At 45.0% G+C, this 23,196-nt stretch overlaps 2 protein-coding genes and 1 long non-coding RNA gene across 4 annotated transcripts; 2 read left to right on the top strand and 1 right to left on the bottom strand.

Moving 5' to 3' along the window:
- Positions 1 to 5,679: 5,679 nt before the first annotated feature.
- LOC100837152 (growth-regulating factor 11) lies at positions 5,680 to 9,749 on the top strand. The gene is made up of 3 exons (XM_003563104.4): positions 5,680 to 6,139; positions 8,566 to 8,790; positions 9,102 to 9,749. The coding sequence occupies exons 1-3, from the start codon at positions 5,884 to 5,886 to the stop codon at positions 9,410 to 9,412; spliced, it is 792 nt and encodes a 263-aa protein (XP_003563152.1). The 5' UTR covers positions 5,680 to 5,883; the 3' UTR covers positions 9,413 to 9,749.
- A 2,132-nt stretch (positions 9,750 to 11,881) lies between these two features.
- Positions 11,882 to 15,529, bottom strand: LOC100836843. The gene is made up of 4 exons (XM_003563103.4): positions 15,001 to 15,529; positions 13,211 to 13,447; positions 12,911 to 13,128; positions 11,882 to 12,447 (listed from the first exon to the last, which is right to left on the bottom strand). Exons 1-4 carry the CDS (start codon positions 15,238 to 15,240, stop codon positions 12,273 to 12,275), a joined length of 870 nt encoding a protein of 289 aa, XP_003563151.1. The 5' UTR covers positions 15,241 to 15,529; the 3' UTR covers positions 11,882 to 12,272.
- Positions 15,530 to 17,986: 2,457 nt separating this feature from the next.
- On the top strand, positions 17,987 to 19,094 carry LOC112268666. Of its 2 annotated transcripts, XR_002960022.1 has the most exons (3): positions 17,987 to 18,208; positions 18,289 to 18,497; positions 18,584 to 19,094. It is a non-coding gene; the product is annotated as an uncharacterized LOC112268666 (long non-coding RNA). The 2 variants fall into 2 exon arrangements; XR_002960021.1 differs by having other exon boundaries at positions 17,987 to 18,497.
- The last annotated feature ends 4,102 nt before the right edge of the window (positions 19,095 to 23,196 follow it).

Below are 23,196 nucleotides of genomic sequence, written 5' to 3'. Positions count from 1 at the left end.
CTAGCGGATATTTTCACGAAGCCACTTGATGAAGCAAGATTTCGGAAGTTAAGGCATGAGCTAAATATCCTAGATTCTAGTGTTGTGGTTTGATAAACTTGCACTCTTACCCACGGTTAACATTTGTCTAGTTTGGATGTGCGCATGGATGTAGGGGGAGCATAGCTCAATTCATGGGCAAATGCTACTCTTACTATGCTAACATTAATTTCATACATTGAGCTTCAATGTGAGTTTTGAGTCTTGAGCCCAAGAATCTATATTCGTGGTGTCACGCTCATACATACTCAAATATGGTGGCCTAGGCCACCACCCTCACTTTTGTGAGGTTGGTTCTTTTAATTCTTTGCAAATATTTTTAGTCGATATATGACATTATATGTCTATCTATGGAATTACACTCATAATTGGTATTTTGAATTTGCTTCTTGCAATTTGAGTGTATAATGCCATAACATAATCCCAACTTTGTTTATTCCATCCCAGGCCTATCTTATCTAGAAACAATTCTATTCTAATTGCTCAAAATTTTCTATCCTTTGATTCCCTGGTCTGGTTCTGGGCTCGGCGGAAGTTCCGGTTCCTACCGGAAGTTCCGCCCCATTTTATGCCTGTATAGTTGGGGGCCAAACGGGTGAGGAGTTATTTCCTCACCCTGCCCGACCCCTCTCCTCCCTTTTCCCACGAACCCAAAGTCTTCGCCTCCAAGCTCCAGTTGGATTCTAACCGGAAGATCCGGTCTCCCTGCTCCTGATCTCCTTCGTGCCCTCGCTCTCTTCGATCTCCACCAATGGGAAGAACAAGTAATGCCTCTTTTTCTCTTTTCTAGGGTTTGTTTGAATCCGATGAAATTAGAGGCAATAAGGTTGAAATTTGTGGTGGAGTTCGTTGTCTAGGTAGAATGTGTTGAATAGGTTGCATGGATCTCGAATAGTATTGGCTAATTGCTTCAGATTTGGAAGCTAGGGTTCATCCCGTTCTCAGGTGACCCGAAACTTCCGGCTGGATGGAACTTCCGGTTCCTGTAGCAATTTTCCAATACTGTTTTAGCTCCATGTGATTGATTCTCATACCCTACTTGTCTAGAGCACTTACCCTTTGTCCCCCGTACCTTTTTCTTTCTCAGAAGGCTCTGGTTCTTAGGACAAAGGCAAGGGCAAGGCCGTGGAGCAATTATCGCCAACTCACCTTCCGGGAAAGCGGCGTTCAGAAATCATCCGCTCTGAGCTTGAAGGTCCAACGAACAAAGGTGGAGGGAATTCTAAGAGATTCTCAGGAAAGAAGCAACCTTTTTCTATCAAGCATTATCCTGAGAAAGTTTTTGAAGAAGAGAGGTTCAAGAATCCCTTTCTGAATTCTCCAGAGCAGAACCTCAAGGGTGGTAACCGTGATTTCCATACCAACTTTCAGATCCGTATCTTTGAGGAGATTTATGACTGTTTAGTTATCAAAGTTGTTCCTCAATGCCATATCAATGTTGGAGATATGAAGAAGAAGCTAGATTACTTTGGTGATGCTCTTTCCATTTGCCGCAAGTTCAAACTTTTCCCTATCATGAGGTTGGATCAACCCTATGACGAGTATCTTGTGGGTTAGTTCTTCACCACTGTGCACTTGGAAGAAACAGAAGAAGAAAGGAAGGCTACATGGATGTCAGGAACTCACTTGTGCGAGGCTACTTGGGCAGAGTTTGCTACCTTGCTTGGTTATCCTGGTGCTGAACTTGTCACTCCTTCGGGCTTTCGAGTTCATCATCAGCCTGCTAAGGACAAGGCTGTGCTTGCACCGCTTTACTTGCCAGGGAGGGTTAAGCCAGGTGAGACAAAGTATTTGCAGCCTGTCTATGATATCATGCAGCGCATTTACCGAGAGACCATAGCGTGCAAGACCGGTGAGATGCATGGCTACTTGGTCAATCTTATGCTTGAGACACATCTGAGGAAGGATGGTGATACTCCATTCGATGTGATGGATTTTCTGTGGCATGAGCTATACTATGCTATTCTTGCTAGGCGGGTGCCCCCATTTGCTCCCTTTGTGATGAAGCTCATCCTTGCTAAGGCACCTCACCTGACAGATTTGGATTTGAAGCCACACCCTATGAAGACTCTCAAGAAGAAAAGGCACCAACGCCCACCTCCGACCAATCGTCAAGCACTTGTGGAGAGCGATGAGGAGGAGGAAGAAGATCCTATGGATTTTGATTATGCCCCCGCCTCTAGCTCTTCTCGTGCTCACCATAAGGAAGGTGGTTGGAAAAGCATGCTTAGGAAGCACTTTTGCATGCAATAATCAAATGAGAGGAAGATTTATCGAGTTCACAAGGATAATCAGAAGATCCTCAAGCGCCAAACTGCCATCATGGATGCTCTGAATTTGCCCAGCTCTCCTGTGTCAGATGTTGAGTCTTTTGACGCCTTCAAGAGTACACATGGTGATTGGAACCGTGATGATGGTCACCTCCCCTCTCCGGTTCAATGGGAGGTTGAGGAAGAAGAAGAAGAAGATGAAGGAGGAGAAGATGAAGAAGATGAAGACAGTGTGCCCGCTGCAAGTGGTGACGATGATGAAGACACGGAGTGATTTGTTTGCTCTCCTTTGGGACGATTCTTTCCTTTTTGGTGTCTTGGTGCCAAAGGGGGAGAGTAGTGTTAGTCGTCGGGATTTGCATGGGTTTTATGCTTTATCGAACTGTTTTTATTCGTGTTTGTGAGTTTGTAAGACTTTATGTGTGTGGAATACCCGTCGTGGTATTCTTGTGAGACATGTGAACTTTTCTTATGCATGGTGGTTATTGCGTATATCATGTCTTACTTTTCTTGTGTGGAGATGTTGTTTAGTTGTGCCCTTAGGAAGTTGCTCCTTCACAAGATCTCTTTGCAAATGTATGGTTTCATTTGATTGGACTTATCTAATCCATTATGCTTCTTGGAAGCTTTGTGCGATATCTTGTAGGATAAGTCATCGTAGGGTTCATTCAATCTTTGATATGCCTAGTAGAGGTATGCTCTACATCCTTCTATGAATGATTCCTACATATCTTTGTGAAACTTTTATTGAAACATCATTAGTCCTTTGCAATTGAGTTATTGGTTCACAAAATCTAGGGGGAGTGTTGATCCTAGTGTATGTGCATGTTGCATTTCAAGCAAATCTAATTGGTGCATACACCTAGAGGTAGCCCGTCAATATTTTATACTCCTTTGCATCTAGTTTAATTGTTTACCTTTATGCAAATCTTTGTGTTGTCATCATTCACCGAAAAGGGGAGATTGAAAGGGCATTTCTCTCCTAATTGGTTTTGGTGGTGATGACAACATGTTGTGTATCTTATCGTGCGTCAAGTATTTTAGATTTCATAAAGAAATTGGCACAAGACGTTGATGTGGACCCTCAAGATGCTATGAGGCGTAGCGGTGTTAGCGGTTTTTTCGTTTTGATTTGACTCGTAGGACATCCGTACTATTAAGAGGGAATCCACAAGGGAAGGTAATGGGTGAATCAATTTCACGTACACAACTACACAATTTGCACCCACTAAAAAGCCTACCCCAAAAGGTGAGAGAGAAGAACTAAACTCAGCATGTTGTGTTCTGTCTGCAGTCCAGGTGGCGGAAGTTCCGGCCGGATTAAGTGTTGCTTCGACTATTGCATTTCATTCTAAGGTTGCATTCACTTTAGAGAATTTAGAAAATCTTAGGATTAAGTGTTTGTATCTTTTAAGAAAAGAAAAAGAAAAGTCATAATTTGTTAGTCTCCTATTCAACCCCCCCTCTAGTCGACCATACCGATCTTTCATCTAGTTCAATGAAAAAGTGAAGTTATGAATGTCCAGCTCCATCAAATTCACAGAGCTGGAACTGTCCCAAACGGCTAAGCACACCCTTGCTATTACAAAAGCAAAATGTTGTCACTGCCTTCATGTGAAGTAAGACGAGAGCAAATACACACTACACCGCTACACGGCCTTACCACCATCTATTGTAAAAACCGCTTAGGGCAGAACAACGGTGGCTCTTCATCTTCCACACTATCTTCAATGTGGACGATGCTTCCTTCAAATACAAGACAAATCTTTTGTTGTAGCTTTTTCTGGTTGAAAGTTCAACTATGCCTGCGAGGGAGGGTAAATAGAAAGTTTTCAGATTTTAGCCCCAAGAGATTCATTCTAAGTGAGGAAAACGATAAATCCTAGCGCATAAAAGTTCTAGCAAGAAGGAGCCAAAAGGACATCTAGTTGCAAAAGGTAAATTGCATAATGTAAAAAAGAAGAGACAAGATATTTGTTTTCTGAAGTTCGGATCACGATTCCACATCTCTGTTGGAGAGCTTTGGTCACAAAGTCCTTGCCTTTAACCTCCTTGAGATAAAACACAAAGTCCATGTGCAATCACAAAATGGACTTTCACGAGAAATCCCTTAACCCGCGCAAGCTTCTTGGCTTCTTCACACAATGACGATGAATCACAAGCACTTCTAGCCGGCAGGAGGCCACACACCCTCTAGAGGTAACAAAAGGTGGCTAAGCTAGCTTGATAACGTACTTTTGCACAATTGATCCAAGAAAATCCAATCCAATCTCCAAGAGTTCCTCTCAAAAGACCACAAAGGAGGTATGTAGGAGAGCTCTCAAGGTGATGGAAAATAGCATAAGCAGCACCCCCCTAGCTTATCCCAACGGGTATTGGGGTATCTATAGACAACCAAATTACTAGTCGTAATGCCGATAGGCTCACGGGCGGCAGTGCCGAGTTTAAAATTCAAACCTTGGCTGAAACATTCTGCAATGTTCCATCGGTGGTATTGATGAGGTCTACAGTGACGGCAAGAAGCTAGTTGGCAATACTAACCCTTTACGACTCATATATTCGGTAGTGCCGATAAAAAAAAGGTCTTGGATCATAAAGCCCTTTAAACTGTCTCAGTTATCCTAGACCGCACCGGATCGGTCATACCAACTAGTCACAGAACAATCTGTCATCGGTCGGTAGTGCTGACCCACTCAACATATAGCTTCTCCTCGACATAAGCCCTTCTCAACAGTGCCAACATCACTATGTCACTCGGAGTTGGCATTTTTTTAGGATATGCACCGGTGCTTATTTCTATGTTAGAGGTGTCTAATTAAGCACTTGTCCTGTGAAACACAAGCACTGCAATAGTTCTTAAGCAAAAACCAGTTTATTTTGTGCAAACATCTTCCTAGGCATTTTTGCATTGTGTATGCTCTAAAAGAAATACACAAACCATTCACCGTCTCGGTCTCCCGATGCCAAATCGATAGCCGGCAACGAGGAGAACCTGCTAATATCATAACCCTGACGCCTCTTTTTCTAACGCCGGCATTTTCGGTGGCTAGGGTTCAGCAAAAGCTCGGTCGTCCAAGTCCAGTAGTGCTCGCCTAATGCCTGCCTATTTTTTGAGAGAGAGAGGAGTCTCTGCCTCTAGTTTCTTTTCTTTCTTTTTTTGAGAATCTGGAGCCTGCCCCTATAGTTGCTTACCTGTGATTCTTTCTTCCTCCATGTGTTACTGGCCCAAAACACCTTAGGCCCAACCCAGCAAAGTCGCAGCCACGCCCATGAGGCCGCGGGCCGGTTTTCGTTAAGTGGCAGGTTAACTCCATTTCGAGAAAACCGAGTTAGTTAAAAGCCCAAAACTGAACCGAAAATTAACCAGCAAACCATAGCAGTAGCACCACGGCCGGAGCCAGACGGCCCCCATCTTTTTCCCAAACAGCACGCCCCTCTCCTTCCCTTCCCTTCCCCACCCCCGTCAAAGCGAGAGCTCCGTGTCGCCGGCCTTTCCCTTCCCTTCCCCCCTCTGATCCAATCCCAAAGGTACCTTTTGTTCACTTCTAGAGCGCCGCCCTTTCCCCCCACAACCATGGAGGCGGAGGGGGAGGCCAAGGATACCAATCACGTGGGAGGCAGCGGCGGCGGCGAGAACACCCTGGAGGCGGCGGAGGAAGTGTTGCATGAGGCGGGAGGACATGAATCCAGCCAAGAACCGGAGGGAGAGGGGGAGGAGGAGGAAAACAAAGATCGAGAGGGCAAGTACGACGACGCGGGAAAGGAAGACAACGGGTGTAAAGAAATTGTCCTGGTTGAGGACCCTGTCCTGGTCGAGGATCCAGAAGAAGGTACGCTTGCTTCTCTCCAAGATTCTTGGTCGCATGCAACAACTTATTTGGGTTAATCATGCAAGAAACGTTTCTATGATTTTATTTGGCAGTTTCTGCTGGTAGTGTTCGGCTGTCAGATGCATTAAAACAGTAGTGGTTCTATGACGTTTCTGCATAGGGATAGTTGCAGAAGAAACAGGATAGCAGGTTCCGGGTGTTGTTAACTTCTGCTCCGTACTTAGCAATTTGCCAAAGGATAGGATACTTTGTTCCCTGCAGACCTAAATTACTTGTTTAAGTTTTTCCACACTATATACGTTGTTCGTTTGCTTCAGATTTATGAATATTCTTTTGTTACTAGTTGTTAGGGGATTAGTTTTTTTTTGTTCCTTTCTGGTTTTATGAACAGATTTGTTCTGTTGCTAGAAGACAGTCAAGATATGAGATTGAGATGGTTCTTGTTATTCAGACATGTTTATTTTCTTAGTTATTAGTTTATTTTGGACTTTTGACTAGTTATCCAGTAAAGGCGACGCCTTTACTGTTCGTTATTTTATGGTAATGGGGGGGTGCTTTATTGATTCATCATATGATGCGCATCAAAAATAATGGACTGAACCATATCCGGTACATCAATAACCCACGAAGCACCAGGTATCGCTGATTTGGCGAGAGCATGAGCCACCCCATTACAGGCTCGATTAATATGCATAAAAGTAAACATGAGGGACTTTGACACGAGCTTCTTGGTATCCAAGATGATTGCTCTGGTCCCTGAGCGATCCAGGGAAACAGAATTGACTTTGGTAGTGAAAGATAAGCGATCTGAAGCTAACATCACCCTGCGGAAACCATCTTCACCAGCAAAAGATAAGGCATTCGCATCTCAAGGCCTCCGCGAGCTCAGTTTAGGGAACCCTGTCGATGGAGTGTCTGCTGTCCGTCACGTATCACCACACCTGCACCCTTCTGCTTAGTATCGGAGAAAAATGCAGCATGGATATTGATCAATATCAGGCCCTCCAGTAGTGGAGTCCATTATTTTTTAAGAGAAACAGATGACTCACATGTTGGAATTCCTGGATTCAAACAAAAGCTGCATAATCGTCTCAACATAAGCTTTGATGTTTGCTACTACATGCCTAGGGTGTAATATAGTCTCCCCGTTGCGGACACACTCCTTGCTTCCCATATGTGCCAAATACAGACAGCAAAAACAGTGGCTTTGGTATCAGAAGTGTGAGTCAACCCATCAAGGATCCACTGCCGTATATTCACAAGGTTCTGTAGCTTCAGACATATGTTGAATTCGGTGTTTATATGATCCATCAGTTCCTCTGGGCTACAGAAACAACAGTCTTATTTAGTCAGGATCTATCGTCTCTGTAGCTGAGCCCCTGTTTGAAAGAAATTTTGTGCGATCCTCCACAAAACAATCTTATTATGTTAGTACATTGTATAGTCCAGAGCTTTTTCCATCCTTTTTCAGTTACTCCCTCCGTCCCAAAAATAAGTGACTTGGATTTGTCTAGATTCTTATACAAATCCACGTTAGTTATTTTGGGACGGAGGGAGTAGATACTTAGATACACCACCACCATTTCTGTTGTGGTCACTGGTCAAACCAGAAATGTGCTGCCTGGGTCAAGCTATATGCAGATTGTGCAGTGTAGATACCGGTCTTAGGGTGTGGCCACGAAGTAAAATCAGCACAGCCATCCGCACTCACCAGGATATGTAATACTCCCTCCATCCCATATTAAGTGACGAAATATTACATGTATATAGACGCTTTTTAGGTATAGATACATCCATATTTGGGCGAATTTGAGTCACTTAATATGGGACGGAGGGAGTATGTGTCTAGCATCAGTATCATTGTTCATTTTAAGAAGGTTCTGAGTTCTGACAGCAGGTTCATCCCTGATTGCCCATCATTGATTAGCAAGAAATGAAGCTGATCTTCCGGAAGGCTGCAGATTGGGTAGATTGGCAGGGGATTGTGGTATACAGCTATCATGCTTGAGGGAAATACTTTTACTATCTCCTGTTCTCCACAGAACTCCCTGTCTGTAGTTTCTTACCATGCATGAGACTTTGAAAAGTGTACGAAACTTAGGTTGGACATGATGTAGACCAGAAATCATCGTATGGGAATTAGCAACCTTTCATCACACGTGCAGAGGGAGAATCTGGTTGTTAATAATCATCAGCATTGCGAGCATAACTTGATTGCAGAGCGCCTTTAGTATTTTGTTGTTATGCTAGTTTCTTTAATATTGAGCATGCATTAAACATGGGATTTGGGGTTTATTGCTTACCTTTCATTGTTTTGTCATTATGTACAATTGTAGGTTAAGCTATGCCACTGTTGAGTAGACTTATGTACTGAACCTAGCTCTTATCTGAGCGTCATTGAAAAGTCTCTATTGGTTTGATTGCAGCCGCAGCAACTGCAGCACTTCAGGAAGAAATGAGAGTGCTTGTGGCGTCTGTCCCCGAAGGTGCTGGGGCGTTGTTTACAGCGATACAGCTGCAGGAGCTTGAACAGCAGTCTCGGGTCTACCAGTATATGGCTGCCCGTGTGCCTGTGCCTACCCATCTTGTTTTCCCCATCTGGAAGAGTGTTACTGGTGCATCCTCTGAAGGCGCCCAAAATTACCCTACTTGTATGCCCTTCTTACATGTGCTATCATCAATATGTTCCTTCATGTCAAATGTTTCTGTATATTTGGTAGATTTTACAAAGTATGTGTGTTAGTTGTTTGCAATATCTAGAGCGGGTGCACTCAGGTCCTTAGTATCACCTCAAGCTCATCATTTTATAACCACGAAAAAGTTCTAATGAAACTCAATTTGATCCAACTGTTGATATGAAGGCAATGATTAAAATAAACCTGATAAGCCAGACATCCTTCCATGTGTGTTTTTCAGAGTTATTCGAGGCATTCTAACTGATTTGTATCGCTGAACTGGGCAGTGATGGGATTGGCAACACTCTGCTTGGACTTCGGGAAGAGCCCAGAACTGGAACCAGGGAGGTGCCGGCGAACAGATGGAAAAAAGTGGCGGTGCTGGAGAAAAACTATCCCAAACGAGAAATACTGTGAACGCCATATGCACCGTGGTCGCAAGCGTCCAGTACGGCTTGTTGTCGAGGATGATGAGCCTGATTCTGCATCAACATCGTCATCTGGCAAGGTCGCCGAAGGTGGCAAGAAGACTGACGACAAGAGCTCGAGTAGCAAGAAGCCTGCAGTTGCGGCACCAGCTACTGTGGAGTCTACATAACAGGAGGCGTCATTTAGAAGCTGCAAGAAGAGCATAACTGTCCTGGCAATTAGAGTCCCCATCTTATTGTAATCCTCAGAAGACTGTAGTCTTGTCTAGCTATAACGTCATTAAGCAGGCAAAATGTCTGTGGGAAGAAGCCACAAAAACCCCTGTTTAGCTGTCACTGAAAATTTCAGTTTAGGTGTATAGTTTGAATTACCTTTGTCGCGCCTTGGCCCTTTGGGCAGGCGATGTGGCTGATTGGATAAATCCTCCCTTACTGATAAGTCGCGTTGTGACTGAAAAAACTGAGCTATTTGATGTGTCTTTTTATTGTCCTTCCACAATTGTCTGATTTCTGAGTTGCATAACAAATGGAAGTTCCATAATTCCATTCCCTATGGAGATTCAGTTACCTGTATAGATTCTTAAGTTTCAACATGTGGTTAATGTAAGTTCTAACAATCTGAGTTGCACTGTTGAATGGGTTGAGTCCCTGTCAGGTTTGATGATGTGTAGTGGTCATGTTCTAGGAATGGGGAATATAGCTAGGGATTTTAGGTTTTGGTGCTCCTAGTGTTTGATTTGCCCTTGCTCTTCAAGGGATTTGCAATTTTCGGCGGCATTTCTGATCTCAGCAATGTCTTCGATTTGTAAAGTGCTTTGCTTCTTCAGGTACTATATTGTTTTCTGATATCTGAACGACGCCTGTTGTTTTCTGATATCTGAATAATGCCTTTCAATTATAAGAGCTATTTTGATTGTTTTTGTACTGTACTGATTGAACCTATTTTGTAATACGGGAACGGTCGGAGAGTTGCTCCCGTGTGAGCATTACCTGTTTTTTTTATACGGGTAAAGAGGAATATATTAATCTGAACCAGTACAATTTTGGAGAACCACATGCACCACCTCCTGTGGGCCGAAACCCGGCCGAACTATGGTGCGTCTTCCAACTCTTGCGAAATTTGCAAGAATATGACTCGCACGGTTTTGCGATCTATCCCCATTTACAAAAGATAGCCAGAAGAGCTCTAATGTCCTCTGCTAGAAAAGCATGGCGCGATCTATTCTTAGTAATACTACTCTGACCAGCTTCTAACACAGCCAATCAATCAGATTTGAGGACAACAGGAAGCTGGCTCCATTGAAGAGCAAGGGCAAATACAGGCGCAAAATTCTGCTTCCTCCGGATCCGAACAGCCGGGCAACGACCGGCAGGAGGAGAAGATAATCTGCCCATCAGAATCACGCAAAATCATCCCCGCTCCAGCAGATCGAGGCGAACTCAGAAAGGATACGTCAATATTAAGCAGACGTGACCTGTTCTGACTCGTTTGCAGTGCTGTGAGCCTGTGAGGTCAGGTGGATAAGGTATACATGCATGCAAATACTGAATTCGCTAGGACAAAACACTCGGAAAAGAGGGAACTGTGAAGCGCACACGAGAGAATAAACCTGGGACGATATTAGTGCATGAAAAGCTCATTTTGGAAATTCAATTTGTTCGTTGCTTAAACCGCATATCTGTCTATTCCTGTAGGAAAGAAACTTCTGTTCCATGAATATAGTTCACAGCCCAAGCTCATGACCATTTTGGACTGAATGGATCTACTAATTGTTTTATTGTTTTATGAGTAAAATATACCGGAGATTCTAATTTTATTTTAAAAGTGCCAAGTTAGTTCCTAAATTTTGAAAATGCAAGTTTAAGTATTAATCCTTTTTTGAAGTTCTTAATCCAAATCCTAAGTGTGTATCTTCAAGACTGACCGGGTGAGTGATTGTTTGCCCAACGTCACGTAGGCCTGATGCCACCTGTTGGGTACCCTTTAGAATGGTAAACTTGCAAAATACCTCCATGTTTCTCTGTCTTTCTCACAGGCGGTCCCTTCGTCTATCTGTTCTGCTCCCCTTCTAAAGCCTAGCCGGCAGTGGTGATTTTTTAGAGGACCAGTGACCTTGACGACGATGAAGGGAGAGAAGAAGACTGCAGCGACGACGGCAGGCTCCGACGATGAAGAGAGAGAAGAAGACTGCAGCGACGGCAGGCGGAGCCACAGCTCATCCTTCGCCGTGAGGTGTAGGAAGGAGAGAGAGACAAAATGTTGAGGACCAAACATGTAGGGGGGTTCTGAGAGGCCTACGTTACATTGGTCAGACGGCCTGGTCATCCAGTCACATACATAAATAACTAGGACCTCTAATGAACAACTTAAAATAAATTAGAACCAAAGACGCATTTTCAAAGTTTATGTACTGACTCGGCACATTTAAAATAAAAATAGGACTCCCAGTATATTTAACTCTTGTTTTATTCCAGCCTGCAAAAAGGGTCTTAACTAAGATATAGACATGTTGCAATCTAGCTATCGGTTTCCCAGCAAGCTTTAACGGGCGAGCAAGGAGATCGACCGAACGTGCCAATCAAACTTGAGATTGAGATTAGGAAGTTGAAAACCACATCAACTTGGAAACATGGACACCAACATCCAACTCAAAATCATCGTTCCAGACACGTTTTGTTCTTCAATAAACAAAACAAATAGACTTGAGAAAGCAGCAGCTTAAGAATATACATTGCACTACTGTTAAAAAAAAGAATATACATTGGACCCCGCAGACCCTTGTTCACATTGATAGAAGTTTGTACTCGTAGTTTTGGCAGTTCTCTCTCTACAGAAACAAAGTCAAAATAAGAAGAAAGAAAGGGTAACTGTTTCTGGTTCTCTATTTTCTTTACAATTGATGCAGTATCCCTCTCCGATGAATGTAGTCAGGTGGTCGGCGCTTGAAATGAGATTAGCAGCACCTGTATGTAGTACACCTGGAGAGAACCTAGATTCAAGGTTTCATCAGGAGCATCGATCTTCTGCACTTAAACCAGCTCATCCTCAGCTTGCAGTTTTTGAAGCGCCTTCTTTGCATAAATAGTTATTGCAGCAGTGGAAACAGCAGCAACTGAAAAGCCGATCCCATTGTAGATGATCTGATCCACTGACAAAAAAGACCCTTGGCTAGTTGCCGCAGCCAAGCTTTGAACAAGCTTCCCACTGTGCACACAAGATTGAAAACTTAATTTCACCCTATCACACGAGATAAACGAATACCAGCCATATAGAGCAGGATACATAATTCTGGAGCAGCTAAATATGATCCACCCAAGTACACTATTTTGAGATATATTGCTTCAAATAGAATTAAGTGAAAGGTGCAGACAAAACTTCCACTCTCAACCAAAGTTGTACTCACAGAGAAATCTTAGTATTTACCTATGGAGTTTATGCTTAATATTAACAATATCCACGTTCAAGTTCTATGAAAATTGTTCAAGCACGATATTATACACAAATATATATTATCAATATCTTCATATGCATGCAGTAAATTGGTTGAAATATACTATACTCAAGTTATATGTAAAGTGCTGCACATGGATTCAGTTACCGCACCAGTACATCAGACTAGCTATCATGTGGCTCAATGCAGAAGACAAAAAATGGAAGAGCTACAAACCTGTATATTGCAAGGAAGGTTTCATGAATGGTTCCTGCCATTGAGCCAGCTATATATGGACAATACTTGACATTTGTAGCCACGGAAGCATAGTTAAAAACTAGATATGGAAACGGAGAAATCCTAAGTAAAGCAACTGCCCTAAATTGATGGAACCAATCTCCTTCACCAGCAAGCCTAACAAAGGCTGCTTTCTTCGGCCACTTCTCCAACCATCTCTGTAGGACAACCACCAATCATTACCTTCGAAAACAAGATACTTGACAACGAGAGTGGAAGAGATGGGAGTAAGCGACTCACGTGTATTCTCGAATGAAATGCAGATCCTATAAAAAATGGCAATGACATGCCTATGCTCATCGCTGTTGTGATTATCAAAAAGCCATAACCATATCCAAAGGTCATCCCCGCAATCCACATGAAGGGAGAAGAAGGTAGCAAAACACTTGGGAATAAAGCGATTGCACCAAAGCATATTAGAGCAATAACTGGTCGGCTGAAAGTTGTTGATTGCCAATCAATTAATGGCACAACCACCTGTTGATGACAGCAAAATGCAAAACAATGTGAGCACTGAGCAAGAAACCAAGAGCATACTTACAGGATATCTAGGAGTCAAAGCTGCTGTAGAAAAAACATGCAAATGTGCAATCAGTCTATTCATGAGGCACACGAGATAATCGCACTAAAATCGGTAGTTTGGTTCCAATAACATAATCATGCGGAGCTGATCAGTCAATGGCTCTATGCAACTGCATAAAAATTGGTAATGTTTATGATCATCAAATTATGAGGATGCTGGCCCACATAATTTATTACAGGTAATACCAGCAAGCAGGGTCCAAATGCCAGCACAAGCTGTACTGTATATCCTTCATCCATGTGCTGTTGCACAGATGCTGCTGTACAGACCTCATCTATGATGGAACTTTTCAAACAGGTCAGTTGATTCAATCAGAAGTTATGGACAAAGTTGTAAATATTTTTTCTTTTCTCTCCATGTTGTTGAGAACTCCAAATTATTGAGGAAACTGCCAATGCAATAGTCTTGTCAGGAATTCTTATCAATTCATCTTTTAAGTGTAAGCAACTACACCGCCCAACAGCAAACGGACCACAGGCATTGCCTGACATCAACAAAAAACCTTGGCTTAATCCACCCATTCAGCAATAACATCCCCATCCAATAAATCCATACTAGTTTCAGGAGATATATTAATATTGCATTCAGCTAATTGACATCCTTAAATAGATTATAATACAATAAGCAAGCCAGCTAAATCGCCAACTACAACAACCTCGTCATCCAGCACAAATATAATGGAAACAATAAATTAAAAATCAAATATATTCCTCCTGGACTAATCAGAACATGACTATAAAGCAGAAAACTTATTGAGATAAAAAATATCTTCTATTCAACTACTCCAGGGAAACTGCTTTGACAAGAGAGTTTGCTTCCAAGGAAGACCAACAAGTGGGTCCAGGGCACAGATAGTTCAGCATCTTGATTACCAAGAATACGAGGATCCAATTGGCTTATGAGATTATTCCTACCCGTCCACCTTTTAGTGGAAGCGCCTACACCACCGGAGCATCAAGCGTGCAGACCCCACATTTGGGTGACTACATGGGCCAGCAAACCAACGAGGCATTATTGGCTTCTCTTTACTAGATTGGCAGAGCAATATGGTTGGGAAAAAAATGCAAATCAATTTTCCTATATTGGCTACTCGACAATGACATCCACACTCAACCATCACATAAGCTGGTTTCTTGATGAAATCTATTGATATTACGTGTATATAGAACGAATCAACTAGCGAAAGCAATAACTGAAACAACAACCACCTCCAGCCTATATAATGGCAAAAATAAAGCATGGAAAAAAGGCATAACAAACAAGAATTAAACAGCACGAATAAGAAATGTCGAGGAGAAATCCAGGATTATTTGGACACAAGGGATATATGTAGAATATATGTAGAAAATTGCAGCGCAGATCACGTCAGAGCAACGACTCGAGGGAAACATCGGTGAGAAATTCAGGTAAAATCCGCGAGATTGAAAATCTCACGAACAGGGCGCACCTTCTTGATGACGAGGGGCCCCAGGAACACGACGGCAGCGGCGGCGCCGCCGGCGAGGAAGATCGCGAGCACGGCGACCTTGGCCCACCAGCGGATCGCGCGGCACCGGAGCAGCCTCGGGCAGTCCCCTTCCTCCTTGGCCGCCTCCTTGATCGCGTCCACATCCTCCGGGATCCTCATGTACTCACCGCGCCCACCACCCCCGGCTCCTCCGCCACTGGCGGCCCCCGACATCCCCATCGGCCCGGACGCGATCAAGCCACCATAACCCAAGGAACACACCCCCGGATTTATTGGCGGCCGCGAACTGGTCCGCACACACGGCCCGAATCTGGCAAGAGCCGGGGCGGATTTCCGGGGCGCGGCGCGGGGGTGCGATTGAGGACCGCGCTAGGGTTGGGTTTTCCGGGAAGGGTCGGGAAATTTATGAGGAATTGGAGCGAGGCAGCAACGGCATTGGAGCGGACTCGGTGATAGGGGAGGGGAATACACTTCTTTTGTGTGGGTGTTCTGATTGGGGATTTTCGGTGGAAAACACGGAAAGAGGAAAAGCATGAGGAGAGCAGTGGATTGACGTATTTGCCCTTGTCTGATGAGGATCTCAGCTGAGCTGGTGAAAGATTCTGCTAGCACATTCCGTTTGCAGCTACCGTGTTGTAACACTGGTCATATTTCTTTCATGCATATATGACTATATTTCGATTTCTGTTTTTTTTGCAAAAAGCTAGCCTCAACCTATATTCACAACCTCAACTTGACAAAGTTTATAAAGAAATTTGCATAAACCACTAAGTGACTAAGACTGACCACTACTACATATCATCGGTTAAATGGAGCACTCAAAATTCGAGCGGGTTCAGCTTCCATAAGTTAACACCGTTACCTCTCGGTAATTTTCAAACAACATTATTACTGATTGCATCTTCCATGACCGGCGAACTACGGCACTACAGCACCACTGATCTGCCTGTTGACCATTAGTTAGTGTGCGCCACCACCTTGAAGCTTCCACCTAGCCTCATAGTGTGGAGACTATCCATGCTATGAGCCAATTTTCTGTGTCATGTCTTGCTTTTTTGATTGGTCGCGGTGGTTGTCTCATGAATTTTGTTTCGTGGCACAGGCCTTCCGGCGGCACGAAAGACCACCAAAACAACGCCGAGAAGGGAAGACCATATTCCATGCCGACGGCGCCGCGATCGTCTCGCCGCTGCCGATTCTTAACAAACGAAGACTTGCCGAGAAGTTTCAGGAAACACTGCAGGTCCGACCGCCCCACCAACAAGAACAGTGGAAGAAGAGAAGGCCAACGATTTACTAGCAAGATGGGTTTTCTAAGACTGCGTTTGACATTGCGGGGATTATCATAATCTCGGTTTTTCATCCGTTTTTTAGCTATTTTCGTGTTTGGTTAACCAACTTTTTGCTGCTTTTGTGTGTATTTTTCAAAAACAAATTATAAAATAAGTTCAGCACAACACGGTTCAGCAATGCCAAACTAAGCGAGATCGAAGAGGCAATACCTGTTAATTAAGCCTGGAATTTGACGTTGCAAAGCGACAACCTAATACTCCTACAGCACTAGTATTTATCTATAATTGTACAAATGAAAATGACAGTGTACCTTAGTCTCACACCATCGTTTGTTCACGAATTAATTGCAATAAGCAACACTCTAGACGACAATGGGATGCCAGAGCGCAAAGAAAGCAAAGGGCGTTTACGTAATTAGGCTAACATCCAGCCCGTCGACTCGGAAGATAGTGCCATTGCCCACCTTGTCAGTGGCCTTTTCTTTGCCGTCCGACGGTGGGCATGAATCTAGTCGAGCTCGGCCGGTCGGCCGAAAGCGACTGCCCACGCGCTCGTCCCCGGTAGATAGGCACAACGGAGACGAGACCCCCTTTGGAGTTGCAAAAAGTTAATGACAAATAGGCCCCACGTTACATGGTCTTCACGGTGTCAGTGGCTGTTGCTTGTGCCGCAGGATGTTCCGTTCCGTTCGTTCATCGCTTGCCGCTTTGCCCCTCGGATACACATAGCAGGCGCCGCTTTGTCAGTGATACACAGCAACAGATATTCATGCCGCGTAGCATAGATAGCGTAGTCAAAAGGTAGATTCGTTTCACCCGTGCAAGCAGAGAAAAAGTATTATTACTGCCACAAAGGAGCGGGCACGAGATGGCAATTGACAGTTACTCATTTTAAACCTTTTTTTTCTTTCGCTTTCGATGGCATGTCAGCGTGCCGTGCGTGCCGCTGTACACTTAGAGCTTGTGCAGATCGCAACCTACAGCCAGACACAGCGTCATGGGATGTTCTTCAGTTGAATTTTCCTACTGTAGATCCACAATCCATTGGGAGTTTGCTCTTTGCTCAATCGTTTTCGATCAGGTGAAGCTCCACCAGATGATTTGTATCTCGTTTATGCAGCTGTACTGTTGTTGATCTTCAGCGACATGATTCCAGATTCTAATTTGCAAAAATCCGAAGTTAACTTGCATGATTTATCAAAATAAGGAGGCTAAGGACCGATTTGTACGAAGCATCATTTCGCTTCATTAACAGCGCTTTTTGCCGCATAATAATCTGTAGTAGTACACCAAGAGTACAGATCATATCCATTATGATCACACTGTTTCACTCTACTACACCATGTGGCCTCCAATGATATGGATCGACGGAAAAGAATGTTTTCTTTTTTATTATACAGCAATAATGGATTGAACAAGTTGATTGTTTTTGTCCAAGTTGGCTCTTGAACCATGAACGCTTATCTGTGAACTTGTGACGGTTGTCGTATACTCGTATTGTGACATATCCACTGCCAACATTTCTCCTTCTAGTCTAGAATACCATAATGCAGTACTTTTTCAGATACATGCACATTGGTTACTTATGTCGCGAGACAAAAGTGCGACTCTACAAAAGTCGAGTGAATTATTTTTTTGATGAAAAGCAGCAGCGCTGCGATTCATGGATTAAGCAAGAAAATGTACATAGATAATTACAAAGCTAAGCAACCAGGTCTAGCGACACAAAAAGTCGAGTGAATTAAGTACAACAATCACTCTGGCCAGAGATGTCTCCTTCTCCCGAGCAATCGTTCCCCGTCAGTCATCACGATTTGGGGTGTGTTTGCTTCATGCCCCAACATGCCTTGTAAAAATTTTGGTACTACCAAAACAAGGGCATGACCAAATTTTTGGTGAGTAATAGCTGTTTGGTTTGTAGCCATGGTAGTTACCAATTTTTGGCAAAATGTTTAGGTCTCCATTTGCTTTGCAGCCACTTACACCGGTGCCAGGAGCAAGACACCTCCAATCTCCATTAAGGACAGAAGCAAACCTACACCATTACCTAACGCTAGAGCATCTCCACTCCGCCAGGAGCAAGACACCTCCATAAATGGAGTTCCGTCAACTGGATAATCACTGGAATTCCACTTTCTTCTCCAACTCCATAATGTTCGTGTCAATTTCTTCAAATCTGATGAGGTACGGAACAATTCCACAGAACTATACATTCAAGAACACTTATCTATGTTTCCCCCTCGATTGATCTAGAGTTTGGACATTTGTAGCCTCACTTCCCTGGACCATGACCACCCGACATCACTGCCGCCGGTCGTCTGATGAGCCGCCGGACAAGCTGATGCCAGCATCATAATCCTAGACATCCCCTGGTTCAATTTTTGTGCTTACCCGCCACCGAGGACAACCTACCGCCGGCAACCGCCTCCATCAGTTAGAGGAAGAGGAACGGGAAAAGCTGGATTTGGCCGCCAATTAGTTGGCGCAGGATTTGAGCGCCTTCGGTTCCCCCTGAAGTTGGCGAGAAATACACGGACGTGCGCGGGCGCGGTTGGGCCAGCCAAATTACTGGTATCGATCCAAACGGCGGCCAAAAGTTGTGGGCGTACCAAATATTTGGTAAGGCCAGCATTGGCCAGAAACCAAACGAGCCCTTGATTTCTTTCTGCCCGGGAGGTCGTGGTCGTTTGATCTTCATGTTGCCTTCTTAATTATTGTATCCCATGTACTTTGTCTCAGACATTTTTAAGGACTAAGATAGCATGGAGGTTAAGGGTATCATTAGTAAAATAACTATGTCTTCACAAGGGAATCGTACATCATTGCCATCTAATAAAATTACTTAGGTTACTTGATATTAAAGAAGTTTCAAACCAACTAGTACATGATTGATTGACTAATAAGACATGGGAAAAGAATTCAGTCTGCTTAGCAAATATTCTCTGTCTTCAAAAATTTTTTGTAGCATCATGGGATCGACTAGCTGGACACGACACAATTGACAGACACGCATAGATCAGCAATTAACTTGAGTTTCTTATCAATCCAATGCTGTCCACTATAAGGCTATTAATTGCTAGACCATTGCATCATTTTTCTGTGTCAAGCACAGCTCCAGCTCCACGGATTTTTTGGACCTGATCATCGGTAGCTTCATTGTTTAGTGGAACAAGAGTTGTGATTAATTTGAAAATGCAAAAAATATACTCCCTCCCGTCCATATTGATCCCAGTATCCACAACTCCAGCTCCACGAAAAAAGCGAAACACTGAATGTGCATCTCCACCAAATCCGTGGAGCTGTCTCAAACACATTCATAAGTTTCCCTATATCTGTAGTATAACCCATTTCGAAGCCGGTGAGATGGGGCACCAGAGCGAGCGAGATGTCGCGGGCCTCGGTGGGTAGCGACCTGAAGGCGGCGTCGGGAGAGGGGCATCAATTGGACCGTTGGAAATGAGGAATCGGGAAAGTCATTCGTGGTGGCATCAATTGTAATTTCAGTCAAATGGCGACGTACAGCCACCACCACACGGTTCTTTTACTTCCTCCGTCCAACAAAGGATGTCTAAAGTTTGTCAAAATCTGAATGTATCTAGACATGACTTAGTGTATAGATGCATTCAAATTTAGTCAAAGTTGAGACATTTTTTGTTGGACGGAGGAAGTATAAGAGTTAAGATTACCCATTTTGCTGCACGTTCTACCCGCATACTCGTGCAGTGCAGGTTTAGCAATTTATGCAAGATACGCGTTGGATATAGCTTGTCGGCCAATAAGGCAATAACTAACGGAAGCATTTTGTAGCGTACAGACAACATGGCCGTCGCACCCGGGCCGCGCGCCTGCCTGGCCTGGTCTCACGTACTTCTACAGTCAGGATGCCGTTGGGGTTTGGGTTAACTCATGATTTGCCCTCCCCATACACAAACAACGAAATCACCATATTTACCCTCCCTAAATTTTACCCATTACCCACATTACCCATACATCAAGAACATGGAATCCAAATCAATGATGCAAATCGAAGAAAAAAAAATCCTCAAAAGAAAAAAAATCAGATCCACCAGGCGACAGCGGCCCGGATCGACGTCATCCCACACCGGCGAGGAGGGAGATGGTGGCGCATCGGGTAGCAGCGAAGGTTTCCTTGAGCTCCCTCCGGGGAGGAGGAGGGCCGGACTGCGCGCCGCCTGGTGGATCTGCCCGAGGGGAGGAGATCGAGAAGAAGAGCAACGGTCGCTGGGGGAAGAGGATAAGATTGTGTTTGTTTGGGCTGAACCTTCACAGCTGCAGATTCTATAGCTGCAGCTCCCAGAATCAGCTGTGGCTGTCAGCTGCGACTGGAAGGTTGGAGTTGTTAGATGTCTGTTTGTTTCGGCGGCTGGTGCGACTGCAACTGCAGCTGGAATATGTTGAAATGACCTAAATGACCCTATAGTACTGTAGATTGGGTATAAGTGCTGATTGTGCCATTTTAACAGATTTTTGCCGCATATGATCAATTTTTTCACTTCCTTACACAATTTAGACAAGTATACATATGACAATAAATTTGACGGCTATTTCACAAATTCTTATACACTAAATAGACAATATTAACTGAAAATAAGTCGTTTGATATCTCGAATTCTTGTACACTAATTCACAAGCTATATCTTAACATATGCATACACTAATTCATAGTACCGTGGGCTAATTCACAAAGTCTTAAAACTTTCATGCATACGCACACAGTGATTCGCATCCACACATGTACAGTGAGTATGGGAAAGAAGTAGATGCCAACGGGGAAATGAGGAGGGCCAGGCTGGCATCAAAGAGGATGGGCATGGGCGCATGGCGTTGGAGGCCAAAGGATGTAGCGGCGTTAGGGGCCAAAGGTGGGAGCGGCGTCGGGGGCCAACACGGGGCGCTCAAGGCCACAAGTGAAGCAATGGCCGGCGTGGGCCCCTCGCGGCAGCAGCTAAGCTAGAAAGGCGGCAGCAGAGGAAGGCGGGACCTTGGGCGAGTAGGTTGAGCTCTCCTGATCTTAAGGCGGCACCGGCCAGAGGAGTGGCGCGGCTCCTTCCAGAGAAGGGCGGCAGAGCCAGTCGCTAGAGATCCGGCAGCGGCGCGGATCCAACGGCGGTGGCGGTTCCGGCCAGAGGAGAGGTGCAGCTCAGTCCAAAGGAGGTCGCCCGAGCCAGTCGCCGGAGATCCGGCGGCGGCCCGCATCCACCGCCGGCGTCCAGAGAACAAAGCGGCGACGGCGGTGGGTGGGGGTGTGGTCGTGGGGAGAACGAAGGGATCGATGCGATGCGCTCGGAGGAGCGACTGAAATAAAATGAACCGTTCAGTGGCAATTTGTTCGTAGTATGGAGTTTGGTGGGAGGATAAACGGGTAAAAATGTCAGTTTGGAGCTGCAGCCGCTGGAAGAAGGGTTTCTTTCCCAGCTTCGTCCTCGCAGTGCATTTTTCAGAAGCGCTTGGTTTCAGCGGCTATAAGAAGCTGGCCGAAAACATGTTGTTTGTTTGGGCTCCAGCTTCTACAGCCCAGAAGCTGATGGAGCTGCTCTTAGGAGCCAAAACAAACGCAACCTAAGAACGCTTTGTACGTTGGGCCTGGCTTGTGCTTCTAGGTATACCCATACCCTTCCCGTATTGTTTGGGTAAAAAAAAAAGTCCATACCCGACCCAGTCCCACTGGTAAGGGTAACGCAACGGATAACGGGCATCCGGCGTAGAATCTACGGTTGATCAACCAAGGCAGCAATAGCATGACAGGGCAAGTAACGCAACGACTGCTTTAAAGCAAAGCACTCTGCTTTAAATGCTGGCCACATATTAGGATGACAGGCAAGTGGTCGTACATGCTTTTCTTTGCCTAATTTTGTGTGTCGACCGCTCGACGCCGGCCCGAGGCGTACCGAGGGAGGAAGCCGCAATCGCGACGTGCCGCTGCACCCAAGAACGCCCGCCACACAGAAACCGACCCGGCCGCAAACGTGACGTGCGGTTGCACCCAGAAACGCCACCACACACGGTACACGGACACGGCGCAGCTAGAGGAAGGAAAGCTGCGGCGGGCCACGCCTTTACCAGCCGGTGTACGTACACGCTTTGCTTCCGGTACACGCCAGCCTGTTCCATGTGTCTCGGCGAGGGTGAGTCATGCGTGCGCGCGGATGTGTGGCGTGGTGTGTCCGCGTATGCGAGCGGTTTCGGGCGGAAGCACGGGGAGCGCGTGATCGACAGGCCGGCCGGTCAGCCAGTGGAGCCCTCCGATCCCGAGCGCGTGCCAGCCTCTGCTCGTGGCCAGCCGTCTCGGTGTTGTACTGTTGTTATCTTTGCCCGACGGTGCCGAACTGAAGATGCCGCAATTAGCCAGTACAGTACTGTGCTCTGCTCGCCTGCTCTACTGGGTCGTTCGTGTCGTGCCCACTGTTAGCTCAAGTCCGGCTGTACGTGTGCCGTGTGGGTTCGCGTTCACGGGCGGAGCTAGGGTTTCGTTTGGTTTTATCTCAAACCGCTCCGACTAGCCAATACTTTGGCTATAGCTTTATTTTTCCAGCACTTAGCTAATGTTTAGCAATACAAATAAACTCGTGTCGGTTATGTATTATTTGGCCTGCCAAGATTCTAGCCGATTCTCCGGTTAAGATTTTGCTTGTCAAGATTTGATCAATGTAGGCGAGAAAAATGAATTAAAAATTGCTTTACTAAAAATTGCTTAGGTCGCCTCGCTCGATTCCGGCCATGCTGCTCAGATCCGCTCCTTCTAGCTCGATGCGGCTTTCGTACACATAGCAAAAACAGGCCAATGCAACCCTCCAACATCTACGAACATCGCAAACAACATGCAAGTTGTGACCTCGCCCGAATCAAACATGCAACCGAAATG

Source organism: Brachypodium distachyon, chromosome 1, assembly GCF_000005505.3.
Source record: "Brachypodium distachyon strain Bd21 chromosome 1, Brachypodium_distachyon_v3.0, whole genome shotgun sequence".
NCBI classification, from domain to species: Eukaryota; Viridiplantae; Streptophyta; class Magnoliopsida; order Poales; family Poaceae; genus Brachypodium; species Brachypodium distachyon.
The sequence above is the reverse complement of the archived record's forward strand: the minus strand, read 5'-3'. Positions and strand labels throughout refer to the sequence as shown.

Coding starts and splice junctions, on each gene's coding strand:
- LOC100837152 (XM_003563104.4), top strand. CDS start 5,884: ATGGAGGCGGAGGGGGAGGCCAAGGATACCAATCACGTGGGAGGCAGC. Junction 6,140..8,565: donor GGTCGAGGATCCAGAAGAAG/GTACGCTTGCTT, acceptor GTTTGATTGCAG/CCGCAGCAACTGCAGCACTT. Junction 8,791..9,101: donor CGCCCAAAATTACCCTACTT/GTATGCCCTTCT, acceptor TGAACTGGGCAG/TGATGGGATTGGCAACACTC.
- LOC100836843 (XM_003563103.4), bottom strand. CDS start 15,240: ATGGGGATGTCGGGGGCCGCCAGTGGCGGAGGAGCCGGGGGTGGTGGG. Junction 13,448..15,000: donor GGCCCCTCGTCATCAAGAAG/GTGCGCCCTGTT, acceptor TGTCATCAACAG/GTGGTTGTGCCATTAATTGA. Junction 12,448..12,910: donor ACCTTCCTTGCAATATACAG/GTTTGTAGCTCT, acceptor TTGTGTGCACAG/TGGGAAGCTTGTTCAAAGCT.